The 26,609-nt window shown below is 39.9% G+C and overlaps 1 protein-coding gene and 1 long non-coding RNA gene across 2 annotated transcripts in view; both read right to left on the bottom strand.

The window, feature by feature from the left end:
- The window catches only part of LOC115174726 (5-hydroxytryptamine receptor 4-like), a 104,425-nt gene that overhangs the window by 54,747 nt on the left and 23,069 nt on the right, over window positions 1-26,609 (bottom strand). The window contains exon 2 of the mRNA XM_029733534.1: window positions 10,800-10,887. Within this exon, the coding sequence (XP_029589394.1) occupies window positions 10,800-10,864 (65 nt within the window). The 5' untranslated portion in view covers window positions 10,865-10,887. The remainder of the gene's footprint in view (window positions 1-10,799; window positions 10,888-26,609) is intronic.
- Window positions 2,802-4,144, bottom strand: LOC115174731 (uncharacterized). Its single transcript, XR_003871830.1, has 3 exons — window positions 3,851-4,144; window positions 3,498-3,580; window positions 2,802-3,129 (listed from the first exon to the last, which is right to left on the bottom strand). It is a non-coding gene; the product is annotated as an uncharacterized LOC115174731 (long non-coding RNA).

Below are 26,609 nucleotides of genomic sequence, written 5' to 3' on the forward strand. Positions count from 1 at the left end.
TTACAACTTGATTCATGTTTGAAGTGTGGTTTTATGATTAATTACTAAAAGGCCAGTGTTTAAAAAGACCCTAAAAAGCAATCTTTTACCTTTTATATTTCTAAATAGATAATGTACAGTATTATTTGTTCTGCCCGCATCCCACCACTCAGATTATATTTTGGCCCATCAAGTGCAAAAGTTTGAGCAGTCATAAACTATACATAAAATTAGAATGGCGTTGCATGATTTATATAAGTAATAAACCTAGACGGCATACTATTATTTGGCAGCGGTCCAATATAATGCAATCATGTGTCTTTGCTGATACTCTTTTTTCCTATCAATCCAGCACATGAAAAACTGTCACATTGCAGGAGTTATTGACTCTGAACCGGACCTTTGTTTACAAAGAGCTGTGTTTGACCTCTACACACCATCATTCAGATGACCCACACATGAACTCCCACTCTAATGTCAATAGAGGTAGGCGACAGAGCAAGCTCACCACATCAACAGCTCATTAAATTCATTGGCTGGATCTTAGTAATAAACTATGATATGACAGGATGAGACTACATAAGCATACAGTTCTTAGTTCAAATCAAATTTTATTGGTCACATACACATGGTTAGCAGATGTTAATGTGAGTGTAGCGAAATGTTTGTGCTTCTAGTTCCGACAGTGCAGTAATATCTAACAAGTAATCTAACAAATTCACGACTATCTAATACACAAATGTAAAGGAATGAATAAGAATATGTACATATAAATATATGGATGAGTGATGGCCGTGTGGCATAGGCAAGATGCAGTAGATGGTATCGAACACTGTATATACATTTGAAGTGAGTAATGTAGGATATGTAGACATTAAAGTGGAGTTATTTAAAGTGACTAGTGATACCTTTATTAAATCCATGTACTAAATGTATTAAAGTGGCAAGAGATTTGAGTCTGTATGTTAGCAGCATCCACTCTGTTAGTGATGGCTGTTTAACAGTCTGAAGGCCTTGGGATAGGAGCTGTCTTTCAGTCCCAGCTTTGATGCACCTGTACTGACCTCGCCTTCTGGATGATAGCGGGGTAAACAGGCAGTGGCTCGGGTGGTTGTTGTCCTTGATGATCTTTGTGGCCTTCCTGTGACATCGGGTGCTGTAGGTGTCCTGGAGAGCTGGTAGTTTGCCCCCGGTGATGCGTTGTGCAGACAGCACTACCCTCTGGAGAGCCTTGCAGTAGTTGGCGGAGCAGTTGCCGTACCAGGCTGTGATACAGCCCGACAGGATGCTCTCGATTGTGCATCTGAAAAAGTTTGAGTGTTTTAGGTGACAAGCCAAATTTCTTCAGCCTCCTGAGGTTGAAGAGGTGTTTTTAGGCTACGCTGTTACACCTTCTCCACCCGGCACAGCCAGAAGAGGACTGGCCACCCCTCATAGCCTGGTTCCTCTCTAGGTTTTGGCTTTTCTAGGGAGTTTTTCCTAGTCACCGTGCTTCTACACCTGCATTGCTGTTTGGGGTTTTAGGCTGGGTTTCTGTACAGCACTTTGAGATGTCAGCTGATGTAAGAAGGGCTATATAAATAAATTTGGACCTTTTCAGTTTGTCCGTGATGTGTACGCTGAAGAACTTAAAACTTTCCACCTTCTCCACTACTGTCCTGTCGATGTGGAGGATGCTGCCTCTGCTGTTTCCCAAAGTCCACGATCATCTCCTTTTTGTTGACGTTGAGTGAGAGGTTATTTCTCGTCGTCACTGTTGAGGAAATGAAAGACTGGGTTTCCTTTACTGATGTCCTGTGTTTATATCTTTCACAATCATTGTCTCATATACTGTACGTACAGTGTGGATTCTCCTACCCGGAAACCACAAGACAAATAAACTACCATAAACTGTTATGACCCTGTGCAGCTTACTCAAGAATTGCACAAGAAATACAGGGTTCAAAAAGTGTTCTTCGGCTGTCCCCATAGCAGAATTATTTTAGGTTCATCGTAGAACACTCTGTGTAAACTGTTCTACATGAACGCAAAAGGGTTCTATCTGGAGTCAAAGGCTTTTTCAAAAGGTTATCCTATGGGAACAGTCAAATAACCCTTTTAGGTACTAGGCAGCACCTTTTTTTTTTTTAAGAGTCTGCCTATAGAATTACTAGAAAACAGTTAGAGTACTACTATGTACAGATGTCGGATCTTAATATTACCCATTTCATTGCAGTAGGAAAATTGTGCAGCAAGGATATCCCAAAATGGAAACATCTGACACGAATAACAGATTAACAAGTAACTGAATCGAGCTCCTCAGTACCTGAATTATGAATGAAGTTGACACCAACCAGAATTATTATCCTACGGTACGGGGTCCTCTCGTATGTTGCTTGGTTTGCTGCTCCATTGTTGTGGACATGACAAGTTTGCATGCATGATATCATACAGGCTACGATTTTCATTTACTGCTAAATAAGCTATTTCACTGACTGTTTAAGAATAGTGGTGTTTCATTGTGAAGCTAATATTGCATTAGAGCTGCTGTATTTTTCTAATGAGTAGGCTTGCATTGTGATAGTCATACAAATATGACACCCATGAATATTAAATTATATGTTCTAGTTAACATGGTTTCATATTCGTTAATAATATTGAAAGGTGATACGATGCAATCTACTGTAACTAGATTAGACTGCCTAGGCTACTTCTTCCTAATGTAAGCTAAATGCAATGGATACAAAATAAATAGTTGCATGTGATGAAGGATAACATGTCCAAATTTTTTTTTTTTTTTTTTTTTTTTTTAATATATATATATATATCAAAATGATGGACACACCTACTCACTCCATGATTTTCCTGATTGACTGACCTTCAGGTCTTATTTGAGACAGGAGTTTACCGTTGTTTTTTTTCAGCCCTTCACTAACACCTAATTGGGGCCTAAACTGAATCCCCTGGGGCAGATATCATATTTCAGAATTAACTTTATAAATTACAATGTCCTGACAAATCTGCATGATAAATAATATCATGGGTGAATCTATTTCTAACATTGTGAGGTTGGAACACTCCTAAATAATATCCTGGGATATGGTGATTATCCTGGTGGCTGGGAGGTTCATAACAAGTTCCTTACATCTGCAGGGTGGAATATCATTCAACCTGGAATAAGTAAAAACAAAGGGTGAGACATTACCTCACTGCTCAAATTGTTGCTGAAGCCACAACTGCCTTTAATGTGCAATCGTTTTGTTAACAGTTTTGCATATTTTTAGGCTTTATTAAGTTGTTTACAGTAAGAGTAGAATAACAGCCTCTAATTTTAACCAGTAACACCAACCCCAATGGTGCAACACAATAGGGGAAGGGAAAGTAGCAAGATAAAGTTAGCTAGGTAAACTGACACTGCATGCTAGCAAAACAGACTCAACAGAATGCATAATAACTTGGCTGGCTAACAAGCCTAGAATGAACACAACACAGCTGGCTGAATGTCCTACGTTTTTCATCAGAAGTTGTTAATGTCTTACTTCCAAACGAGTCGTGCAGGACTGTTTTTCTCCTGTCAAGCCAATACAATGGAGTGAAACGTGATCAGGTGCCACTTTAGTCTCTGGAAACAAATGGGAAGAAACTATTTAAAAACTCTGGGTCTTCACAATTGACACATTGCTGAATATACGATTAGCTAATTTAGTTCATCTCTAAAACAGCCGATTAGCAGAATGAGATCGCCTTCTGGCTAGTTATCGTGTCCGATGTATTAGGTAGCTTGGCAATGGGATGATAATCACCACTTACTTAACATTTTAATTCGCAATTGATATGAAAGTAATTTCTTGAAAATGTTATCATTTGGTGAATAAATAAATGTTATACTTACATTTTGTGGATTTCTGGAAAATGTTCTCCCAAGTGTGGTCTTCTGTCTGCCGTCAATCATTTTTTTGCTACGCCGCAAGGTGTTAACGGATAGCTTCCCGGCGATGGATACATGGAATTGGGACATGCCAATTTTGAAGTCCTGCCTGGAAATTCTGCCTCAACAGGTAGCAACCTTATTATTGCCAGCTGGTCTTGTTAAACCACCGATACGTGCTAAATTCACCTTCACAGCTGATCTTAATTGCAACCATTAATTGGTCACCTCATTACAGCTCCCTGAAAGATGCTATGTTCGCCCTCTGGTTGGTGTTGTCATCGCAACAATTTAGTCCTTTTTGAACAGACTAAGGGTGATTTATCTATTTGACAAGCATTCCGTACAAAATAAATCAACTATTTCCTCATTTACCACGCCAAATCTACTGTGGTAATTTACCCGACACTTTGTATGAATGGAAACTAATGTTTGTGTAGCCTACTGACTGTTATTATTTTATTTGTTTCCTATTTATGTTATCCAAAAGTGTCTGGTATGGTCATTTCATATCAGGACCGGGTGTAAAATAACCGTGGACTGTCCATATGAAACGTGTAACTACTTGAAGTCAATTGGGGGACTGAGTTATTTGTGCCAGAAGTGCATGGGCCAGAATCGAATCCAGACGGTTGGCCTATATGTGCGTGCTGATTGTAGCAGCCCTACCCACTATACCACCCCACGCCACAATTTAACAGCATTTTTAGTTAATTAGTAACCTAAGGATATACTAGACACTTGTGTGGCGTAGCCTAGTGGAGACCAATATCTATCTTGTTTTATTAAGCTATATAAAACGATGGTTGTTGATGTGTATGGCTGCATTTCAGATACATTTTTGTACATTTGAATGTTGCAGTAATAGGACCTAGGCCTTGCATTTGAGTGAACGCGAGAGAACATCATTTTGATAGAAAGCCATGATCCCAATGCCCACGCATGGAGAGAAAGATAACTGCTCATTTTCAGCCAGTAATGAGGCTCATTTGAATTTCCTGATGCATCTGGAAAATTCTCTACAACAAATGAGTGATTATTAAGTTACGTTAAGATCCGACATCTGTATATGAACAATTCAGCAATATGTTGTCCTAATGTGTGTCCTAACTTCAACAAAGACAATGAAGTAAATGAATTCTAATTATTTCCGCGGTACACGTAATGTCAGTGGAAATAATGAAAAAGCTGACAAAGAAAACATTGTGTCCTCCAGAAATAATCAAGACAGTTAGTACAGCATTAGCAGCACATACTGCCAGGAGATCATCAGCAAGCAATTATCCACCCCTAATCTTTCACATTTATTACCTTACAAATAATCCCCCCTCCAGGTGCGGCTACCCAACCTGTTAAATCTCAATCATCTACACACAGGGAAGTCACAGTGGTGGTAAGACTGGGACTAGTGTGTGGCTCTATGCACAATATCATTCAAGTTCACTGAGAAATACAGTAAGACTTTTATCGCACAGCTGCAGTCCGGTAAGGCTGTATCAAAGTACTCTGGAATGAAATCCCTACATTAAAACATGCAGCAGATCATGGCTTAATTTTAGGTAGCCCTTTACACTTGTACCTAGGTTGAAAATGGCAGATTTTTGGCACCGATAAATGCCTAAATTGGAACGTAGTGGCTGTACATTAACATGCTATACATGACGTGAGAGCTCTGGCTGTGCTTCATAGCCCTTTATGGGTTTTGAGTGACAGCCTTTCTGAACTTGAGCACAGGAAGTTGCCCCCTCCTGCTAATTGGGCAACTTTTGCAAAACAAACTGAGGGAGCGAAATGGACTGAGGGAGCGAAATGCTGTAAACGGTATGCACTCATGACTCCATTCTATGTGCACCAAAATTACGATATGTTTCCCTGAATTGCATTGTGAAGGCCAAACACTGTAATATCGTATTTTCTAACTTAACTAGTCCTGTCGGCAATAGAATAAGCTTTCAAATGATGTCCACCTGACCCATATTGCGATTTCTAATGGAGTGTTTTTAGATTGTGTAAACAACAACAGTAATTGTTTGATGCAGGGCTGTGTTGCAAACAAAACAACTACAAGTGTGCTTGCTCAAGTTCCTCAACGGCACAGCTTAAGTAGGAGAGATCAAAAAGTATATTATAGTTGAAGACTTCTTTGAGTGATTAAAGTGCACTCAAATTACTTAGGAACTGTGCACACTTTGGAGAGGTGTGTGGCCACTTGGAGATAGCAGTTAGTTCTCTCACTCAAACCTTTTTTTGTTTTATGTGCACCTACCCCACATTTTTCAGGCATTTTCTTATCATGTTATTGAATGTATCCAGAGTATTTTCAGATTTCGTTATCAACAAATGCAGTGAAAAGTTCAGTGAATGTAAAATGCACACAACAGTGTAATGTTTGAATTCAGTCTTGTGTCAGGTGAACTGTTGTACATATAGAGAAGATGGCTGCCGTTTTACAGTCCCCTAGCCAATTGTGCTATTGTGTGTGTTTTTGTTGCATTATTTGCTACTTCCTTTGTACATAATTTTTCTGCCACCGTCTCTTATGACTGAAAAGAGCTTCTAGATATGAGGACATTACTCACCTTGTACTGGAGGAAGATTTTTTCGTTAATGAGTCGGACGCAAAGGATTTACTTCCGACACCCGACAAGGCCCTCATCCCCATAATTCGCAGGAGAAAGAGACAGAGATATTGGGGACGTAGGTCGGCGTGCCTTGTAAGGATCTGACGGCAAGTAGGTAATCTGCCTTTACCATTGGTCTTATTAGCCAACGTACAATCATTGGATAATAAAATAGATGAACTATCACGTATATTCTACAAACGGGACATTAAAAACTGTAATATCTTATGTTTCACCGAGCCGTGGCTGATTGACGACATGAATAACATACAGCTGGTGGGTTTAAAGCTGTATCGGCAGGATAGGACAGCCGCCTCTGGTAAGACATGGGGTGGCGGTCTATGTATATTTGTAAACAACAGCTGGTGCATGAAATCTAATGAAGTCTTGAGGTTTTGCTCGCCTAATGCAGAGTATCTCATGATAAGCTATAGACCACACTATTTACCAAGAGAGTTTTTATCTATATTCTTCATAGTCGTCTATTTACCACCACAAACTGATACTGGCACTAAGACCGCACTCAATGAGCTGTATACGGCCATAAGCAAACAGGAAAACATTGATCCAGAGGTGGCGCTCCTAGTGGCCGGGGACTTTAATGCAGGCAAACTTAAATCGGTTTTATCTAATTTCTACCAGCATGTTAAATGTGCAACCCAAGGGGAAAAAAACTCGAGACCAACTTTACTCCAAACACAGAGATGCATACAAAGCTCTCCCTCGCCCTCCATTTGGCAAATCTGACCATAATTCTATCCTCCTGATTCCTGCTTACAAGCAAAAACTAAAGCAGGAAGCACCAGTGACTCGGTCAATAAAATGTGGTCAGATGAAGCAGATGCTAAGCTACAGGACTGTTTTGCTAGCACAGACTCGAAAATGTTTTGTTATTGATGAGTACACCACATCAGTCACTGGCTTCATCAATAAGTGCATCGATGATGTCGTCCCCACAGTGACTGTATGTACATATACCCCAACCAGAAGCCATGGATTACAGGCAACATCTGCACTGAGCTAAAGGGTAGAGCTGCCGCTTTCAAGAAGCGGGACTCTAACCCGGAAGCTTATAAGAAATCCCACTATGCCCTCCGTAGAACCATCAAACAGGCAAAGCGTCAATGCAGGACTTAGATTGAATCGTACTACACTGGCTCCAACGCTCGTCGGATGTAGCAGGGCTTGCAAACTATTACAGACTTCAAAGGGAAGCACAGCCACGAGCTGCCCAGTGACACGAGCGTACCAGACGAGCAAAATTACTTTTATGCTCGCTTTGTGGCAAGCAACACTGAAACATGCATGAGAGCTGTTCTGGACAACTGTGTGGTCACGCTCTCCGTAGCCGATGTGAGTAAAACCTTTAAACAGGTCAACATTCACAAGGCCGCAGGGCCAGACGGATTACCAGGACGTGTACACGGAGCATGCACTGACCAACTGGCAAGTGTCTTCACTGACATTTTCAACCTGTCACTGACTGAGCCTGTAATACCAACATGTTTCAAGCAGACCACCATAGTCCCTGTGCCCAAGAACGCTAAGGTAACCTGCCTAAATGACTTCTGACCCGTAGCACTCACGTCTGTAGCCATGAAGTGCTTTGAAAGGCTGGTCATGGCTCACATCAACACCATTATCCCAGAAAACCAAGACCCACTCAATTTGCATACCGTCCCAACAGATCCACAGATGATGACATGTCTATTGCACTCCACACTGCCCTTTCCCACCTGGACAAAAGGAACACCTATGTGAGAATGCTAAAAGGAGGACCGAGCACGCCCCCATCTCATTGACGGGGCTATAGTGGAGCAGGTTGAGAGCTTCAAGTTCCTTGGTGTCCACATCACCAACAAACTATCATGGTCCAAACACACCAAGACAGTCGTGAAGAGGGCACGACAAAGCCTATTCCCCCTCAGGAGACTGAAAAGTTTTGGCATGGGTCCTCAGATCCTCAAAACGTTATACAGCTGCCCCATCGAGAGCATCCTGATTGGTTGCAGAGGGTAGTGCGGACAGCCCAGTACATTACTGGGGCCAAGCTTCCTGCCACCCAGGACCTCTATACCAGGCGGTGTCAGAGGAGGCCCTAAAAATTGTCAAAGACTCCAGCCACCCTAGTCATAGAGTGTTCTCTCTGCTACCGCATGGCAAGCGGTACTGGAGCGCCAAGTCTGGGTCCAAAAGGCTTCTTAACAGCTTCTACCCCCAAGCCAAAAGACTCCTGAACAGCTAATCAAATGGCTACCCAGACTATTTGCATCTCCCCCCCCCCCCCTTTATCCCCTGCTGCTACTCTGTTTATTATTTATGCATAGTCACTTTAACTCTACCTACATGTATATATTACCTCAATTACCTCGACTAACCGGTGCCTTGCACATTGACTCTGTAACAGTACCCCCTGTATATAGCCATGCTACTGTTATTTTACTGCTGCTCTTTAATTATTTGTTTCTTCGATTTTAGATTTTTTACTTATTTCTTTTTTACTCAACACCTATTTTTCTTAAAACTGCATTGTTGGTTAAGGGCTTGTAAGTAAGCATTTCACTGTAAGGTGTGTTGTATTCAGCGCATGTGACAAATAACATTTGATTTGTATCCTTAACCTTTGGTATAATACTATTCCCATAATCTCCATAATCTCCAAACTGTTCCCTTTCAATTGCTACCATGGTTATGCATATGCTTTTCATATTCCTTCTGTAAGAAACATTTGAATTTAGCCCATATAGGACATTCCCACGAGTGTAAAGGGTTAATTGTGGCAGGAAAGATTATGAATTTCAGCAAAGTCATCAGTCAGAGTTCACATTTTTTCATAGCACCGGCTTCTTGTTCTGCCAAATGTCTTATGTAATTGCAATTTTTCATTTATAACCCGTCACCGGAAAAGTAAGTCACTCTGTAAAGAAACATTTTAGTAGAAAGGGAGTGAAGTTATATGTGAGGCGCTCTGATATCACTGACAGATGTGATATATCACGCTAGAAGGCATTAATAAAACATATGTCCAAACAATGTCTAATGGAAAACTCAGCCTTTCTCTGCCTCTGCCTTTTCTCTGCGGCTTGAGCTGATAATTATTTGCTAGTCCATCCCGGGGGTTTTTATCAATGGAGATTTTGACAGCTTCGTTAGGTGCATTACTATAGCGATTCAGCACCACAGGCTGGACACATGAGTGGATGTTTCGTAGTTTTTCATTCTGCAATAGGTTTCAATCGAAGTCAGCTTATCAGGACCACATTCACATGAGCAGAATTAATACACTCATTGTCTATGAAAGCAGTCTCTAAAGCTTTCCTCCAAAAACCAACAATCACAAGTAGGCTACACTGGAAACACGTTATTAACGCATACTTCTGATACAAGCTATAAACCTATTATTTATATGTCATGTAGTCAGAATTATGACCAGGCCATGAGGGTAATCAAATCAAATCAAATTGTATTAGTCACATGCGCCAAATAAAACAGTAACAAGTAATTAAAGAGCAGCAGTAAAATAACAATAGCGAGACTATATACAGGGGGTACCGGTACAGAGTCAATGTGCGGGGGTACCGGTTAGTTGAGGTAATATGTACATGTAGGTTGAGTAATTAAAGTTACTATGCATAGATGATAACAACAGAGAGTAGCAGCGGTGTAAAAGGGGGTGGGTGGGAGGGGGGGGGCATTGCAAATAGTCTGGGTAGCAATTTGATTAGATGTTCAGGAGTCTTATGGCTTGGGGGTAGTGGGTCTATATGCAAGGAGTGCTCGTGTCATAAAAGCTAATGTTCTGTATGATGCCATTTCAAGGATATTCCTATAGAAACCTATCCTCCCGATAGGAAGCCTGTCACAGGATATCAAATGAGGGTACATTGAGAAGGTAAAGCAGGGAGCAGGGAAAGATGATGCCAGCCAGGGGAGGAAGCCTCTGGTTCCTGCAAAACTGACCACAGGCATCCTTCCCCATGTCCCTCAGGGACATAAGCCTTCCAATACCACCACCATCCGTCACTCTACCTTACGTGTTATATTGTATGACACCTAGCCTCTACTACGTGCCAACACTTGAATTAATGAAAGAATCGTGAATAATATCCAATGTGCACATTTCACATTGTATAATGTATGTGTATCCTTTTCATTATGATGCTATGAAGGGCTTTATCAGTATGTCTATCAACTTGGCTCTGACAGGTATTCCATTGATAACTCCATTCCACTGACTACCATATCTTTTTTCAAGAGCACATACGGTCATTGATGCAGTGTACTGTCCTTACCTCTCACTGCCGCTGATATCTACTTCCTCCATCACAGGCATCGGGCCCCCGGAACTTAGATTCATGTACCCATAAATGCAGAAACTCCCTACGAAACAAGGAGAAATAGAGGTTACTCAGATAGGATTTATGGTGACCTTACAGATATGCCCTGGAAGTTACTCACTAGCCCTAATTTTGTAAGGCTGTCAACAGAAATGTATTGTTGAACAACTGCACATATTTGGGGGGAAAGGATTTCAAAAGCAAAGCACATAATTAACCTGTGATTGAGAGGATTAAGGAGACAAATAAAATAGTATTATTTAATTGTTGCGCATAACATAAAATATGCCTGAAATTACTCTACATACCAATAACATATGCACTAAGAGGTTGTGAATTAAATCATTACATGCAACAACAACATTACACAAAGAATATAGCATTGGATGTAATGACTGTACTTAAAATGAAGTGCATGCAAGAATAGTGTAACTGATACTTATAATGCTTTAACTTGCCATAGTCATATAGGCTATTGGTTGCATTTCTTGTTGGGTCACATAATCCCATTTTGTTCAAGAAATTCATTGCGTTCACATCTCCTTTTGGGATATGTTAATACAAAAGGCTGCCACATGATCTATGCAGCAGACCTGAAACACTCCCAGGCAGGAGGTAATGGTTAAAACTGCAGAGATGACATTGGGTTTCTGACTGCTCAGAATATGTGAATGAAAAGTGTCGTGTTTCGCCTTTAGTGAGGTGAACAGCTTAATGTGTACATGTATCTGTACCATCACTTGATGTGTTTCCCATGTATTCCAATTTCAGAAATTGCCTTTTGGGAAATGAACAAGGAAAATCTACACATGACTTGTCACATTGTCCACATTTGCATTGACCGTGACTGCATCTGGCCAATTGCGCCTTGTCCTGTACAGTGAGCAATATTGTATCAATCTCTATGGACTTTGAATGTATTTTTATAATATGAACATCTTCATAATACAAGGTATTTAGAGTGCCTTCAGAAATTATTCATACACCTTGACTTTTTCCACATGTTGTGTTACAGCCTGAATTTAAAATGTATTAAATTGAGATTTTGTGTCACTGGGCTATGCACAATACCCCATAATGTCAAAGTGGAATTATACAGTATTTTAGAAATGTTTTCAAATTAATAAAAAATTAAAAGCTGAAATGTATTGAGTCAATAAGTATTTAACCCCTTTGTTATGGCAAGCCGAAATAAGTTCAGGAGTAAACATGTGCTTAACAAGTCACATAATAAGTTGAATGGACTAATACTGTGTGCAATAATAGTGTTAAACATGATTTTTCAATGACTACCTCATCTCTGTACCGCAACACACCCTGTCACTACAAAGATACAGGCGTCCTTCCTAACACAGTTGTGGGAGAGGAAGGAAACTGCTCAGGGATTTCAGCATGAGACCAATAGTGACGTTAAAACAGTTACGTAGTTTAATGGCTGTGGTAGGAGAAAACTGAGGATGGATCAACAACATAGTAGTTACTCCACAATACTAACCTAAATGGCTGAGTGAAAAGAAGAATGCCTGTACATGATTAAAATATCCCAAAACAAAACATATATCCTATTTGTATTAAGGCACTAAAACTGCAAAAAATGTGGCAAATAAATTAATTTCATGTCCTGACTACAAAGCGTTATGTTTGGGGCAAATCCAATATAACACATCACTGAATACCACTTTTCATATTTTCAAGTTTGGTAGTGGTTGTATCATGTTACGGGTATGCTTGTCATCGGCAAGGACTACGGAGTTTTTTGTTGTTGATAAAAGGAAACGGAATGACCTGGATAACCTGGTTCAGTCTGCTCTCCAACATACACTGGGAGACTAATTCACCTTTCAGCATGACATTAACCTAAAACACAAGGCCAAATATTCCATGGAGTTGCTTACCAAGACGACATTGAATATTCCTGACTGGCCGAATTACAGTTTTGACTTAAATCGTCTGGAAAATCTATTGCAAGACGTGAAAATGTCTGTCTAGCAATGATCAACAACCAATTTGACAGAGCTTGAAGAATTTAAAAAGAATCATGTGCAAATATTGTCCTATGCAGGTGTGGAAAGCTCTTAGAGACTTACCTAGAAAGACTCACAGCTGTAATCACTGCCAAAGGTGCTTCTACAAAGTATTGACTCAGGGGTGTAAATACTTATTTTAATTTGATATTTCTGTATTTCATTTTGAATACATTTGTACAAATAAAAATGTACTCCATTTTGAATTCAGGCTGTAACACAACAAAATGTGGAATAAATCAAGGGGTGGGAATACTTTCTGAAGGCGCTGTACATAATATATTCTTAGAAGTATTATCTCCAGAGCAGTAAGGTACTGTACTGTGTGTATGTGTAATTTATCTCAAGTTCATGTAATAATAGCAGTTTGATTTCTGAAAACATTATGCAAAAGTATTTACAGAGACTAATTATGCTATAGTTTACATTCTGGCTGTTTGGTGCTATTGCAATTCCTACAGTAAACTATTTTAAACTTTTCATAAACTTTGGTAGTGCTCAGATTATCATAAATGTATGAAACGGTTGTGAGCAAAATGATGATGCACCACTACCAACTGGACATTGGACTCAGTGAATCCGAGGGATAGAAATCCTGCTATGGTATGTGCAATTCATTGTAATTACCATGGGCCGGCTGGTAGCCTAGCGGTTAGAGCGTTGGGCCAGTAACCAAACGGTCACTGGTTCGAATTGCCGAGCTGGCAAGGTTGACAAATCTGCCGTTCTTCACTTGAGGAAGGCAGTTAACCCGCAACAACAACTGCTCCCCGGGTGCCGATGACGTGGAAGTTGATTAAGATAGCCCCCCGCACCTCTCAGATTCAGAGGGGATAGGTTAAATGCAGAAGGCACATTTTGGTTGAATGCATTCAGTTGCACAACTGACTAGGTATCCCCTTCCCCACCTACAAGAGGTAGATTTAGGAGATAAAATGAAGTATCATGCTTTTTCTCTCATTCTGCCGTTGGTGTTGCATTGCTATAACTAAGCCACTGTATACTGTGTTAGTTGAATAATTCAAATGAATAACCTTGTAATATTGTTGACAAAAGCACTCACCCTGTAATATTAAGAATTCTTCTCATTAATATGGAAACAATTTTTACTGTCGTTTATGTATGAAGCACTGATGTAAAGTCTAATTAGAACTGACAACGGATGACACCTTGAGAGCTTATCTGATTCATTCTCCTTTGAGCCCCGAAGCAGCGGGCAGGTCTTGAAAAAGGGCTGTCCTGGATGCAACGCATTCGTAACTGACCATGCTGGTATATTTGCAACTTTGTTACTGTATGTGTTATTTGGTTTAGAATTAAATGATGTGTGGCAGTCATCAAGAAACGTCTGGCTCCACACCCAAACGCATTACTGGGCTTTTGCCTTTCAGCACGAAAATGGAAATCTCTGATGTGCTTACACCTGGGAAAGAGATTGAGCACGGAAGCAATATTTACAAGGGAACATTGATGCTAATGGATTTCTCAGGACGGTATGGGACAGTATTGGGGAGGAGAGGCTCTTAGTAATAGCTGGAACGGAATCAATGGAACGGTATCGAACACATCAAACACATGGTTTCCATATGTTTGATACCATTCCGTTTACTCCATTCCAGCCATTATGATGAGCGGTCCTCCGCTGAGCAGCCTCCTGTGGAAGATAGTGTCATTCACTGCTCTAGGTGGAGAGAGTATTCCAGTCGTAACTGTCCAGCGGAGGTCCTTGAATTCATGCCCTCCAGACGGGGTGTTACTCTCACATGTGGTCTCTCTCCAGGCACACGGAGGACACAGACAGACACGCTACACACATAAACTGTACACACAGATACATGCTGCGCGCACACGTTGCGCACGTACACACACACACACACACACACACACACACACACACACATACAACGGCACACCACACAGGTATTCCATTCACAAGGATGGTCGTCACAGAACCAGCGCAATACGTTAGATGCCCACCAGTCAGCATGCTGAAATTGTGTCAGCACTGCAGCACTGTTAAATCAGCAAAGATATACCAACACTGCTGCTAGTTTGCCTGACTGTCTGCATGGAGTCTGGACTGTATCAATTTGGAAAAGAAAAGGTAGACCAGACAGGGTTTGTCTAGAGTTGAGTCACATACCAGTCTGCCCTTGTTTTCATTAGTGTGCTTGCTGAAAGCAAGACCATTCTAGCACTCTTACATAGTCGTATTATTTTTATATTTATTCCGCTGCTTAAGCACTTAAACTGCTTTAGCACTTCAACTGCTTAAGCTATCAACAATAAACATTGTTTAAACTGGCCCAACTTAGATTGCTTGAGAAAATCTTTTTGATACTATTTATACTTATTTGATATTTATATGAGCTCCCAACGCATTTCAATGGCAATAAAGGTGCCATAGACTTGAATGGTAAAAACTTTGAAATGCTACTCCTCTTGAACCGTTTAAGCTATCAACACCAAACCAAATTGAAATGTGCAGACTGACCCAACTTACATGAATCGTATACAGATTTTTAATCATATTTATACTTTTTGAACTATAAACATTTTCAATTTGCATAAATTAACAGGTTTGAATGAGAACCATAGGAATATAGTGGTACAGTAGCAATTCAAAAGGGTCCTGCTCCTTGGCTAATTCATTTTACAAGACCAACTTTGAAACGTTCAGGCTCTCCTAACTACAAATTCTCTAAAAACGTTATAAACTATAAACAAATTCAATTTGCATAAATTAGGATAATGTATTCAATGCCAACCAGAAGAACACAGCGGTGGAAATGTCAAATGCTACTACTCTTTAACCATTTCAGCTACAAACATTAAAGCAACTGTCACATTTTCAAAATGTTAGAAACTATACCAATTAAAATGTGCAAACATTTGCATATATTAACCCATCAACAATAATATTAAGTCTTGAACAGTTCAAGCTAGAGACACCAAACTAACTTTCACATGTTCAGGCTATCCTATCAATCAATCAATCAATATTTCCATCTACCTACCGTTTCAACTATAATCAGTCACTACCATTACTACTGCAGTCACTATTACTACTATAACTACTTTCACAACCACAAATACTTTAAGACAAGCTAACACACATTTTCTTTAGGAAATGTACTTTTCTAGTTAAACACACATTTTATTACTTTCAAGAGCATTTCTGAAATCTCTTTTTTAAATTTATTTTACTTGCTTTGAGATCCAGTGATGTGTTTGGAGAATTTCTTTCTTCCATTTTCGTCACTATAACAAACACATTGGGGACAAATTGGACGGCGTTAGCATGGAGCGTTCTTTGACTTCATTACCCATCTGTCTGGATAACTGTCAAATGTGTTATCTTACACTATGTACCCCAGCTACATTTTATTGCTTTATCTTTCAAGAACTGACAATGTGTAGCCATTTCATATGTGATCGGTACAATAGAATTGGAACTTCTGAGAGGTAAGGTCAGGGGTGTCAAACTGCTTAATTACGCATCTTATAATATGCCCGTAACCAGATATCAAAAACCTTGTGAGGAACAGAGAGAAATGCCTTTCATTTTAAGATGAAAACCAATGAAATAATGGCACCCTTTCATCTAAATCCCCCATTCCCATTCATAATGACACATTTCAAACTAAGCAATATCTCATCCTTTGTCTCTTCTGAGATAAACTCCGACCTCTGTTAGCTGATGCTGGAATCGAGATGGAGCTCCAGCCACCTCGCCATCTGGCTCAGGTTTCCCCTAGCTGTGGCCCTGTGGTTCAACGCTTTAATCCCCCCATCCTAATCAGGACCTTCTAGTGCCAGCTAACCTGACCTCTGACCTTTCACCCGCCTCACACTTGACACATATTTCCACATCATTTGGCTGCTTCTTGTTCCTGAACTTAGCGTTGGCCCAGACAGCTTATCCTAGGACCTCTAGCTAATCTCTGATTTCAAGTGTCCCCTTTACTCACGTTCTATATTCATTTAGTCACTATTAACAATTTTCAGATATTCATTAAAAAAATAGCTTACCATGGTATAATGATATTTTATATATTCATCCTCAACAACATGAAGATACTTTGCTTCCAACTTTTCCCTTATCTAATTCTGTGCACTACAGCTGCCTTGCCAGGCACAGAGGGACCCATGTGTGTCAGGTATAAGCCAGCCTGTTGCTGTTTATTGGGCGATGCCGCATACCAAAAAAGCAGCATAATTTCAAGGGAGCTTCCTCATTATACAGAAAACTACAAACACTTTCCCACTCCTCGATGGATTTGGATTTAATGATAGTCTTGGGGCTTCTCATGCTCTAACTTGTGCTCCTCCTGTCTCATATTTACTGAGTTCCCCTGCCTGTCGTCAACGCCCTCAGCTCTGCTCTGGGCATGTGGATGCAGCCAAGTATTAAGAGCAATTTGCCAAACCATTAATAATGCACATCATGTGGATACAGTGTGCACCCATGCATCCAGAATGTGTCTTTATCTGCCAAAACAGAGTTCTCAACAGAGTAAATATCTTAATCACATTTTTCTCAAAATATAGAACAACTAATTACATTTCATTAGAAGAGTGTAATTATTGATTATGGAGTCAGTAGGCTAACCAACAATCCAGTCATGTAATCTGGGAGAGATTACAGAGAGACATTTCTGCTGTGACTATACCTAAAAATCCTCTCAGGTTGTTTATCGGCATGATATTGTTTCACGATGATACAAGACATGATATTATATTTTATAGATACTTGCACCCCAAATGTGACTAAGAAAAACGGTTCAGGGCATCGAATTGACTGCAGGGGATTTTATGAAGCAGAAATAAAATAAACTTAGTGGCACTCTAAATATGCCTGAGTAGATATTAAGTACAACCTCTACTGTGATGGATGTCAAACTATTCAATAAAGCAAACACTCAGATTTGAAGTGATCACCAAAATGTTCAAAATAGCAATAAACTGAAGTAGTGTGTTTCATCAGTATTACCTAGTGCTGCTATTATTTGAGAGCTCATCTGTTAATAAAAAAACATCTGCAGGAGTAGGACCAATAAAAACACCGGACTTTCGAGAAGTGCCTTGAGAGGAAGAAACTCATTGTAGGGCTCACTATTCTGACTGAGCCTTTTAAATTACATGGCCAAATATAGAAAAAGTCAAACTGCACCCCTGGTATCAAAAGAAAGGATCGATTAAGATGACCCAAAAGGTCGCTGGATCGAATCCCCGAGCCGACAAGGAAGAAAAATCTGCTGTTCTGCCGTTCTGACATGGATGTTGATTAAGGCAGCCCCCTGCACCTCTCTGATTCAAAGGGGTTGGGTGAAATACTGAAGACACATTTTGGTTGAATCCATTCAGTTATGCAACTGACTAGGTATCCCCCTTCCCTTTCCCAAATGTTGGAGTGATTGTGGTGATGTAAAAACTTAGTATTTACCCATTGAGACTGTGGTACCATCATGTTCCAAAATAAGTTATGCTTACAGCCTAAGGTATGCTCATTACCTTGACTGAAAAGCCACACATTCAAGACAGAAGTAGAATTATAAAGTATTCATACACACTCTAAAGTGAAACTCCCTCATCAATATAGTAATACAGACTATAGCAGGGTTATTCAACTCTTACCCTACGAGGTCCAGAGCCTACTGGTTTTCTGTTCTACCTATAATTAATTGCACACACCTGGTGTCCCAGGTCTAAATCAGTCCCTGATTAGAGGGGAGCAGTAGAACTGGTTTCTAGGTCCAGAGTTGAGTTTTATAGTATACTGTATATCCCAATGACTGTTTGCATGTCAAAATGGAAGAAATCCAAAGAAAAGTAACATTAAAGCAGGTTGCATCTGCTACAAGACCATGGTGCTTGCCTACGGAGCTGTGAGGGGAACGGCTCCGTAGGCAAGCACCATGGCTCTGATCAGTCCCTACACCCAAAGAAGGGCACTGCGTTCATCCACCTCTGGCCTGCTCGCCTCCCTACCTCTGCGGAAGCACAGTTCCCGCTCAGCCCAGTCAAAACTGTTCGCTGCTCTGGCACCCCAATGGTGGAACAAGCTCCCTCACGACGCCAGGACAGCGGAGTCAATCACCACCTTCCGGAGACACCTGAAACCCCACCTCTTTAAGGAATACCTGGGATAGGATAAAGTAATCCTTCTAACCCACCCCCCCTACCCTACCCCCCAAAAAAGATATAGATGTACTATTGTAAAGTGGTTGTTCCACTGGATATCATAAGGTGAATGCACCAATCTGTAAGTCGCTCTGGATAAGATCGTCTGCTAAAATGACGTAAATCTGATGCAACATCTACCCATCTGATTAAAACAGTGAGGGACTGCTAAAGTGATATACAGTGGGGTCCGAAATGATTGACACCCTTGATGAAGATAAGCAAAAAATACTGTATAAAAGTAAAGAATTAAAATAGTGAGCTATATTGTATGTTAAAAAATTGGGAATGAGAATGCATAAGCAGATAAGAACCCCATACCTACTGTAAAATATGGTGTTAGATATTTTAGGTTATGGGCTGTTTTCCTTACACTGGTCCTGGGCCCTTTTTAAGGTCAACAACATCATTAACTTTAGCTCAAAACCTGGTTGGACATTTTAGCCAAAAACCTGCTGTCAGGAGGCTGAAACTTGGTCGCAACTAGATCTTCCAGCAAGACAATAACCCCAAGCACACATTTTTTTTTAAATCCACAAAGAAAGATTAATTGACTACAAAATCAGTTTCTGGACTTGAATCCAATTGAAAACCTGTGGTTTGAATTAAAGAGGGCTGTCCATAAGCCCAGACGAACGATATCAAGGATCTGGAAAGATTCTGTATGGAGGAATGCGTTCTCCAATCTCCTAATTTTTTTTTCTTGAAAGGTGAGGTATTGAAAGATATTAAAAACAAGGGTGTCAATAATTTGACCCCTATGTTTTTGAGAGAAAACAAGTATTAGTTGTTAAACAACATCTATTATATAAGTATAAAATAAGATAATTTCCCCATAGAATATAGCTCAGTATTTGAATTATTTATTTGATAGTCATTTTTGCACATCTTGATCAAGGGTGTCAGTAATTTTGCACACCAGTGTATAATTAGGTGTGCGTTGAGGCCTCCCATCTGGAATGCAGTATCATTATGCGTAATTATAAAATCCCTATACTATAGGTCCTCCTTATGTCTACATTTGAATACCTCTTCAGACATAAATAGTAATAAGCTCAGTCATGTTCAAGGTAGATGGTATTCCTATAACCGTTTGAGTGGTGTTGACTTGCACGCTCACTAAAACCATAAAAGGGTGTAAATCCCAGAAATCTTACTAATATGGCATACGATATCACTATAATGTGCTGCTGATCGAGGTGGTCTTACAGTAACACGTTAACAAGAGCACAGTAGCGACATCACAGACTTGCTTTAGATAAAGCGGAGGTTGAATGCCTTGTAAAGGAACTTCCATTAAACCACAATCTGACTCCTTCACCTCAGCACAATACAACCTCCTGTCTCACACTGATTAGAATGGATGCCATAGTTTTACAACTTAACACCTGTTACAATTTTACGATTCTTTAACAGTCTGGGTTCTCTGGTCTGTATTCAAGACCTCTGCGCAAAGTCCAAGGTCTCCCAGAATTTCTAGCATTTCCTATTCAGTATGACTGTTCTATAGGCTATAGAGTGGCCATGCTCCAATTCTTTCAAAGCATGCCAATCACTATTGTGCTCCCTGACGGCACTGAGTTCTGAACGCAGCAATCTGAGGCACAGTCAACAACAAAAACAATAAACATCCCAGAAGGGTTAAGCAGCTGTAATAAATGATGTATGCTGTCAGAGCATCTTAAGAGCCTGCACATTAAAGGTATAAAAATACTTTATTGAGTGAGTTGGAGTCCTAAAACCCCAACCTGGCATACTTTATTTATCCCATTATACTTTACGGCCCATTACATCAGTATAGCCATTTGAAAGTGGCAGACATAGAGGTGCCCCTACACTGCCTGATATACTTGTGAATATGGCCCAGTAATATCATAACACCAACCATTGCGCTGATTAGCGACTGTGAAAAAGTAACAAATATGACTTTTAGGGTCCATTAAGACACTTAACAATTACATGGTCCTTTATTTAAAGGATTACAAATAAAAGTGAAAAGGGTAACAACAACTTCATAGAATTCGTATTTGATATTCAGGATCAGGCCTTACTAGTCCTTAAGTTATGTTGTCAGGTTTTGGGAAATTCCTTGATCCTGTGACACATACAGTAATGTAGCCTACACTAACAATCAAATGAGTAAAACTCTCGATAATGAAACCTAACTATATACACAACACAAAGGAATATAATAAAGCAATAGGGTGCGAAGATGAATGAGTCAGTTTATTGGTGCCATAATCCTGGTACCCTTATGCCAGCAATACAAGTGTGGCATGACTATGTGACTGGCTTACAGACCTGATTAAAGACAACTGACTAAAATGGGAGATTCATGTGGCTGTCTGTCCAAATGCCATGTAGTGTGCAGTTATAAATTCACTACCTAAAATCCCAAGATTAGATCTAATTCCTTTGGTAAGAGTTGGAAACTTGGAACAATGAACCAATGAAAAGTGAAAAATGCTCCAGCCCGTTGGCCTGTGCCAGCTGGTTTAACATGGAATAGCAGGAACTGGAACAATAATAGCTTATGAAAATAATAAAATATAAAAAATATGTTTCTACTGTTGTTGAATGTAAACCTGTACAGACAACATTTTTAATTGATTGAGGACAGTTCAAAATTTACTGGGGTAGGGGGGGGGGCTGGTCCAAAAATAGGGAAGGGTTGTGCTTTGGGAGGGTTGTGTGTTTTTTTATTATACACAGGTGTCACACCCTGGTCTGTTTCACCTGTTTTGTGATTGTCTCCAACCCCCACCAGGTGTCTCCCATTACCTCATGTGTATTTATACCTGTGTTTTCTGTTTGTCTGTTGCCAGTTCGTCTTGTCCGGTCAAGTCAAGTCCTACCAGCATTTTCCCTGTGCTCTAGTTTTTGTTTTTCCGAGTCTTCCCAGTTCTGACTGTCCTGACTGCTGTTCTGTACCTGCATGACTCTGATTTGATTTTGACTCTTTGCCTGCCTTGACCTACCTGTAACCTAAGCACATGTGAGATCACAGAGCACATATATTGGCTATAGTAGGCAATATCATCACAGTCAACAGCTATATCCATTTACATTTAATTTAGCAGACACTCTTATCCAGAGTGACTCATATCAATTTTCATACTTGTTTGTACTGGTCCCCCATGGCAATCGAACCCACAACCCTGGCATTGCAAATGCCATGCTCTACCAAATGAGCCACACAAGACCCACAGCCATATGGAAATGTTATGGCATTTGCTCCATTGTTATTGTTGGTAGGCCACTCTGATAGGCCTACATTATGTTCAAATAGCCACGATAGCCTATTGGCCACTGTCTGAAACTTTAACATAAAGCGGATACAGCCTCAGTGTTCACACCCACTGGGCACAGACGTTTAACGTCTATTCCACATTGGTTCAATATAATTTAATTGAAATGACGTGGAAACAACGTTGATTCAAACAGTGTGTGCCCAGTGGGCAGTTAATGTGCGCCGGAAGACCGCTCAACACCATAGTACCCTCCAAGCTCGTCATTAAGCTTGAGGTCCTGGGTTTCGTGCCCGCCCTGTGCAATTGGGTTCTGGACTTCCTGACGGGCCGCCGCCAGGTGGTGAAGGTAGAAAACAACATCTCCACTTCGCTGATCCTCAACACTGTGGCCCCACAAGGATGTGTGCTCAGTCCCCTCCTGCACTCCCTGTTCACCCATGACTGCGTGGCCATGCACGCCTCCAACTCAATCATCAAGTTTGCAGACGACACAACCATAGTAGGCTTGATTACCAACAACGATGAGACAGCCTATAGGGAGGAGATGAGGGCACTCGGAATGTGGTGTCAGGGGAAAAAAAAAACTCACTCAATGTCAACAAAACAAAGGAGATGAACGTGGACTTCAGGAAGCAGCAGAGGGACCACCCCCCTATCCACATTGACGGGACAGCAGTGGAGAAGGTGGAAAGTTTTAAGTTCCTCGACAAACACATCATGGACAAACTGAATTTGTCCACCCACACAGTGTGGTGAGGAAGGTGTAACAGCGTCTATTCAACCTCAGGAGGCTGAAGAAATTGAGCTTGTCACCTAAAACCCTCACTTGAAATCATTTGCCACTTTAATAAATGGATCACTAGTCACTTTAATAAAGCAACTTTAATAATGTTTACATATCTTGCATTACTCATCTCATATATATATATATATATATATATATATATATATATATATATATATATATATACATATACTGTATTTTATACCATCTATTGCATCTTGCCTATGCCGCTCGGTCATTGCTCATCCTTATATTTCTATGTATATATTCTTATTCCATTCCTTTACTTAGACTTGTGTGTATTAGGTAGTTTTTGTGGAATTGTTCGATTACTTGTTAGATATTACTGCACTGTCGGAACTAGAAACACAAGCATTTCGCTACAGTCGCAATAACATCTGCTAACCATGTGTATGTGACCGATAACATTTGATTTTAATTGAATTTGGTCAGCGCCAAAAAATGTTTAAGGGAACATTGGTCAGGAGCTGGTGTGACAGCTCTTTATTGGTGTTGCACTGATCACTTTGAAAATACTCTTCACAATATTAACCCATTTACATCCTTGTACTATATTTAGTACAATATCAAAATGCGCCACAGAACAAATTCTGTTTGGCATAAATGCATGACCTTTTGTTTCAATATAGTTAGTACAAGTGTCTAGACAAGCCATATTGAAATTGTAATAGTGTCTATCATACTTCCAGTGTCAATCAATGATGGGATTTTGAGAAAATGTGAAAAAACTAAAACATTTAAAAGACTTCAGCAAGCGTATTTTGAAATACAATTCAGAATTAAATTGTTTAGAAGTACTGTTAGACCTGTTGTAAGCCAAGATATGCCAAATACATGATTCAACATGTTTGTGATCTACTGCCGTTTCTTTATCATACTATAGATAGTATTTGGACACAGGGTTAATGTTTTTTTTACACATTTCATGAATCAAGTCATGTGAATACATGTTCAAATGATCAGATGTTAATCATTTGTGGTATATAGATTGTCCGGAACAATATATACTGTATATAACAAACAATATCTAAAGAAATCCACACAAACTCACTTTCACACACACTACTAGAGTATGTGTTGCATTGTATAGCTCTCCCCATCCCCATCATGTGAGATATTGATCACCTCCAGCTCGTGGTTTCAGCCAATCAGACTGTCCCCATGCACCCCACATTGCCCATGCACTGATCATGCATAATGTTATTGGTTAGATGCTCCTAGCTAGCCCAGCACTGGCCAGTGGGAGCCGTTGCTTACTCTCTCAAGCGTATACGTATTAGCCGGGCCAGAACTGTATTTTTCCCAGTGTCAGAGCGTGGGTGGACATACGTGCATGGGATGTGTGATTACAAATTCCTGTGTGTGTTAACTCTTTGGATGCTTCATTCCCCTCAACCGGGTCGGTGTCAGTGGGTCACAAACCAGTAGAATACGTAGAGCCGGGTCGCTCTTTTTCAATATAAGAGACTGGAAACTGAGTCATTTTAGTGTTCTCTCTCTTTCTCAGATATTAAACATGTTCACATCTTTTAATAATTGTCTCGACATATATATATATATATATATATATATATATCTAAAGAAATCCACACACACCCACACACACTCCTAGAGTATATTATACAGCATAAGAAAGGTTTTGTTCATGTCACAATTTATGCATTCAAAAAGGGATTCAATTCATTATATGAACTTCCCACACTTAATCACACATACCACAGCAAAAGGTAAACAAATAACAATTCTACAGTTCCTACAAACTTAACATTCAATCAAAGAAACGAGTTAGGACATCAGACTAAACAAGATTAGCTTCAAAGACATGTATTTGTAAATAAATTCAGAACGGTTGTACTTTCCCACCAGGTGTTGCTTGTGTGTTTGTATCGGTGTGTGTGTGTGTGTGTGCGCGTGCGTGCGAGAGTGTGTGTATGTCTGTGGTATGTGTGTAAACATGTGTGCTTGTGAGAGAGGGAGAGAAAGAGGGAGAATGCTGATTCATGCCAATACAAGTCTCCATTGACTTGTATTGGATTTGCTTATGCTATATAATATACTCTATGAGTATGTGTGAGAGAGAGAATGTATATTTCTTTAGATATTGTTCATACACTCACTTTACAAAAAATTAGGAACACCTTAATATTAAGTTGCACCCCCTTTTGCTCTCAGAACAGCCTCAACTTGTTGGTCTTGAACTCTACAAGGTGTTGAAAGCATTCTAAAGGGATGCTGGCCCATGTTGACTCCAACGCTTCCCACATTTGTGTCAAGTTGGCTGGATGTCCTTTAGGTGGTGGACCATTATTGATACACACGGGAAACTGTTGAGGGTGAAAAACCTGTTGAGTGTGTTGAGTGTGTTGCAGTTCTTGACACACTAACCGGTGCACCTGACGCCTACTACCATATCCCGTTCAAAGGCACTTACATATTTTGTCTTGCCCATTCACCCCCACACATACACAATCCATGTCTCCATTGTCTCAAGGCTTAAAAATCCTTCTTTTAACCTGTTTCCTCCCCTTCATCTACACTGATTGAAGTGGATTTAACAAGTGACATCAATGAGGGATCATAGCTTTCACCGGGTCATTCTGTCATGGAAAGAGCAGGTTTTCTTAATGTTTTGTACACTCAGTATATATACTGTATATACACACAGTACCAGTCAAAAGTTTGGACACACCTACTCATTCAATAGTTTCTTTATTTGTACTATTTTCTACATTGTAGAATAATAGTGAAGATATCATAACTATGGAATAACACATATGGAATCATGTAGTAACCAAAAAAGTGTTAAACTAATCAAAATATCTTTTAAATTGTAGATTTGTCAAAGTAGCCACCCTTTTCCTTGATGACAGCTTTGCACACTCTTGCACACCTGTTAATTGAAATGCATTCCAGGTGACTACCTCATGAAGCTGGTTGTGAGAAGGCCAAGAGTGTGCAAAGCTATGAAATAGATTTTGATTTGTTTAACAAAAACTCCCATTGTAGAAAAACGCTTTGGCCGATTGTAAAACCTTCTTCAGATTTGTCCATCAGCAAGCTCAGAGAACAAGTGTACCAAAATAAATTATTAATTTCTGTTATGGACATGAATGGGTTAAAAATAATACTGATAGAGAGAAATAGTAATGGCGTCTTTGTGTAGGCAAAATGTATAACATCTCCTAAGCCTGTGTTAACCTCGGACGTTATTGTCAGCATTTATCTCATAAACCCCATTCCATCCCCATTACTTTCCCTATAGGGATGGCTGAACGAACCAGAGGTAACTCACTTCCTGGTTTTATGACTACAAGCTGGTGAGCTCTATACATTCACATACTTTTATGTCACGCAGTATTCAGCTGAGTTAATAATGTTTCTTTTCTGAATTTTTTTCCCCCAAGAAACACTAACATTAGAGGTATTTCCGAAGGAACTCACCAAAAATAAAGCTCATTACTACTTTATTTTAACTCTGCACACTAAACAATAGCTTTCACCA

The sequence above is a fragment of the Salmo trutta genome, chromosome 3, assembly GCF_901001165.1.
Source record: "Salmo trutta chromosome 3, fSalTru1.1, whole genome shotgun sequence".
Lineage (NCBI taxonomy): Eukaryota > Metazoa > Chordata > Actinopteri > Salmoniformes > Salmonidae > Salmo > Salmo trutta.